General features: G+C 33.2%; 1 protein-coding gene across 1 annotated transcript; it reads left to right on the top strand.

Annotated features, from left to right (window-relative positions):
• Window positions 1–276: 276 nt before the first annotated feature.
• Window positions 277–1,008, top strand: LOC124352989. Its single transcript, XM_046802763.1, has one exon. The coding sequence runs from the start codon at window positions 277–279 to the stop codon at window positions 1,006–1,008; it is 732 nt and encodes a 243-aa protein (XP_046658719.1).
• The last annotated feature ends 3,459 nt before the right edge of the window (window positions 1,009–4,467 follow it).

Raw genomic sequence — 4,467 nt, 5'->3', positions numbered from 1 at the left:
TGATATAGTTCACGTTTCTACAAGTCGTGCAACAGTGTTTAATTGCTATTTTACACAGCGATTTTTGTTTTACACAATTATTTTCTGTAAAAATGTCGAGCTGTGGTGTATGCGTCAAGAATATTAAAATTAATCAATCTAAACTCACCTGTGTTTGACTGTAAACGAGATTTCCATGCGGCATGTTTGAAATATAGCAAGGCTGACGTGGATTGCCTAAATGAAGAGGGTCTAGTTTGGAGGTGTAAGGACTGTCAATCCACGAGGAGGAAAAGCATGAGACTCGAGTCTGCAGCAGATGAAGGTAAACTATCTCTTGAAGATATCATGAGAGTGGTTACCGATATAAGAGATAGCCAAGCAAAATATGAGAAAAGTTTTAATAAGGCCTGTGAATCAATGGACTCACAGCTCATAGAGAACACCAAGGCTCTTAAAGCACAACAGGAGCAGAATGAGAAACTTAATCAGCTGATTGAGTCTATCACATCGGAGAACAAGGAGCTGAAGAAGAAGGTGAGAGCTCTTGAAGATCGTCTGGAGAACATAGAGCAGTACTCTCGCAGTAACTGTGTGGAGATTCAAGGAATCCCTGTAACTTCCAATGAAGATGTGTTGACCATCGTGAAGGACGTCGGCAAGGCACTGGACTTAACCGTATCTGACACTATGGTGGACGCGTGTCATAGACTTGGTGCCAAGCAGAGTGGAAACAATCCGCCGGGGATTATTGTGAAGTTCGTTCGTCGACTGGACAAGGAGGAGTTTCTACAGAGGCGACGTGTGAAGAGGACCCTCTCAACTCGTCACATCGGTGCAACTGATGACCGTCCCATCTACGTCAACGAGTCTCTATCACCGGCGAGACGGGCGCTGTACGCTCTGGCGAGGAAGTATCAGCGCGAGAAAAACTTCAAGTTCCTCTGGGTGAGAAACGGCAAGATCTTCCTCAGGAAAGAAGAAAAGGCGCCAGTCAGAGTTATCACACGAGAGGAGGACTTGGACTAAACTAAACTGTAAATATATATATACATGTACTTCACTTTCAGTAATACTTTCATCATATAAGATATGCTACGTATTTTGGTTTGTTTTTGTTTATTACTGTGTTATTACTGGAAACATAAGATAAATTTTAAGTTCTCTTTAAAGTTAAAAATAGTTTTAAACAATAGAAATATTTGGTTTTTACAATACGTTATTTATTTATTTCTTTTAATAAGCAATAACATTCTGCTAGATTTAATTATTTTCAAGGTAGTCAACTTGGTAGTAGAACTGTTTCAATTAAAATCTTTTACTAGAGCCGTTAATAAATTTCAAAATGTAAAATAATGGATACGACTAATCAGTGTAACGTTAAACAATGGTCGGATTTTACAATATTGCATCAAAACATTCGTAGTATGAGAAGTAACTTCGATTTATTCATTGCTGAATGAAGTAGTAGACATTTGTTTCCTGAAATAATTGTACTGACAGAAATATGGATAGATAATGAAGAGTTACAGTTTTTTAAAATTCCAAATTATAAGAGTTTTTCAAATGCAAATGAAAATCAGAGGGCAGGAGGTATAGCAATTTTTGTAAAGTTGGATGTTGAAATTTTTATATGTGAACCGATAAACTTTAAAACAGCAGATCTAATGATATTAGAATTTAAGTTTAATTCACAGAGGTTTTGTTTGTTTGCAATTTACAGGCTGCATAGCTTCAGCAAGGACGATTTCCTAGTTGAGATTAATGAGTATTTTCTTCGTAATAATAATTTTAAAAACAAAAAAGAACGCTCTTTTCATCGGGGACGCTAATTTAAATTTATTTGAAAATAGTATGATAATTGACAATTACAATGCATTTCTTTGCTCAAACGGATTCGATTGTTTATTGAAAGAACCAACTAGAGTAACGACAGAATCAGTTTCATGCATCGATCACGTGTTTGCTAGATTAGCAAACAAAGTCAAGACTCAAGTCGATGTAAAGGTAATAGACGCGAATATTACAGATCACAGGATGGCTGTTGTGTGCGTGCGGGTGGTCGTGGGTGGGGGAGGGTGGAGGGACAGACATCAGCTGATTCTGCCGGCCCCTCCCCTCCCTCCTATCGCATAGATTACGACGGGCTTCTTGCGCGACTTGAACAGGTTAAATGGGTAGAAGTCTACGACGATAAAACCCGTCAACTGCGTTTGATACTTTTTCATAATACCATCCAAAAAATAATTTCTGAAAGTAAATTTGAACAATCAACCAAAACAAGCGGTGTTTTTAAAATTAAACCTTGGATGAGTGATTGTATTTGCAAAAAAATAAAAATAAAAAATAAACTCTATAAACTCGTTAAGCATCACCCAAACAATGGAAAATTAAAATTGCGTTTATAAAAATTACAGGAATAAACTGCAATTTGAAATCAGAAATTTAAAAAATTCTTATTACGAGAATACTTTTCATAAATGTAACGGAGATTCGAGGACTACGTGGAAGGTTATAAATGAAATAACAGGACAAACGTCAAAACGACCTCCCATACAGTCTTTAAATATTAATGGTAACGAAATCTGCGATATTAAAACAAATTTGTAATGAGTTTAATTCATTTTTTTTTTTTGTCTATTGTAGATAAGCTAGACATAAAAAAATTAAAACCTGATAACTTTGACTTATGTTGTTATAAGAGATTTTTTAAGTTATATAATTCAATCAATTCCATGTTTTTAGCTCCAGTAGTGGTAGATGATTTAGTATCTGTTATAAGAGATTTGAAAAATAACACCTCGCCTGGAATTGATAACATTAGCTCATCTCTAATTAAAATTGATGTATCCAAAAATAGTGAATGTCTTACTGTACTTAATTAATTTAAGTTTTGAAAAGGGCATATTTCCGGATATTTTAAAAAACCGCTGTGGTAATTCCTTTGCATAAGAGTGGACCGAATAATGACTGCAACAATTTCAGACCGATATCTTTACTCTCAACTTTTGCAAAGATTTTTGAAAAAATTATGAAAAAAAGATTAGTTAAATTTCTTGAGCAAACCCATTTCTTTAGTAAAAATCAGTTCGGTTTCAGAGAGGGCTTGAGTACTGAAACTGCGTTAAAAAACTTTATGGATGACGTACTTGAAGCGATAAATTCAGGACGCAAAGTTAGTGGATTATTTTTGGACATAAAGAAAGCTTTCGATACTGTAGATCATGACATTCTTTTAAATAAATTATACTGTTGCGGTATCAGAGGAAACGTTCTTTCCTGGTTTTCAAGTTACTTAAATAATAGGAGACAATGTGTAAAAATTAGCAATACTTTCAGTGACTTTGGTATAATAAAAAGTGGAGTACCCCAAGGGTCAGTATTAGGTGCAATATTGTTTATAGTATATATTAATGATCTCTGTAATTCAAATTTATATGGTAGAGATAACATCATTTGCTGACGACACAGCATTAACCTACATAAAGGATGACTGGAATGATATAGAAGAAGCAATGAGTATAGATTTAAAAGCCCTTCAATGGTGGTTCTCAAAGAACAATATGTTATTAAGTCCCGAAAAAACAAAGTACATAAATTTTAGCCTGAAAAAAGATCCACAACATTTTACCAAACAAATTTTATACAATTGTGTGAGTTTGTTTTGTGTACAAACAAAGAGTGTCCTGAGTGTGCAATTGTGTCTCAGTCTGACAATTTGAAATACCTGGGAATCTTGCTGGATAGGGAAATAAACTGGAAAAAACACATAGACATGGTAAAGAAAAAACTTAATGGTATTTTAAGAACCTTTTTAATTTTTCTACAAAATATGTGTACAGAGGAAGTTATGAGAATGTTATATTTTTCATTAGTAAATAGTAGATTAGAATACGGAATATTTTGCTGGGGTGGAACCTATGAAACCAATTTAAAGCCTCTTCTAATGCAACAAAAGAAATTCATTCGATTAGTTAAAAGAAAATGTAGGTACGAGCCATCTCATCCATTATTTATAAGTTTAAACATTTTTCCAATTACATATTTGTTTGTGTATAAGGTTTTAAAAATATTTTATGTCACTAGTGGTAATTTGCCTGTATTAATTAATATCTACAAAAATAAATTAAGGCACAAAGACAAAATAGCAGTTCCAAAACCTAATTTAACTATTTTTAGAAAAAGCTATTGTTTTTTAGGACCTAAAATGTTTAATACAATACCAAAAGATATAAGTAATTCAAAAAATATACATATTTTTTCAAAACTATTGAAATTATGGTTATTAAGTAAACAGAATATAAATTGTCTTCTGCATACCATAAGTTAAAAAGTTTTATTCGGATCAAAGTTTGCACATAAGTATAAATTTAGAATTAACATAGATATTTGATAAACAGGAGTTTTTCTAATCAAAATTAATTGTCAACATTCTATCTGAGCTATCATGAATTTAATTTAGCATGAAGGAACCTCTGCACAGGCTTT

The sequence above is a fragment of the Homalodisca vitripennis genome, chromosome 1, assembly GCF_021130785.1.
Source record: "Homalodisca vitripennis isolate AUS2020 chromosome 1, UT_GWSS_2.1, whole genome shotgun sequence".
Classification (NCBI taxonomy): domain Eukaryota; kingdom Metazoa; phylum Arthropoda; class Insecta; order Hemiptera; family Cicadellidae; genus Homalodisca; species Homalodisca vitripennis.
Note: the sequence above shows the minus strand (reverse complement) of the source record. Positions and strands in the feature narration are given on the sequence as shown.

What these genes read in the sequence shown, in the direction of transcription:
- LOC124352989 (XM_046802763.1), top strand. Translation starts at nt 277, where the DNA reads ATGAGACTCGAGTCTGCAGCAGATGAAGGTAAACTATCTCTTGAAGAT.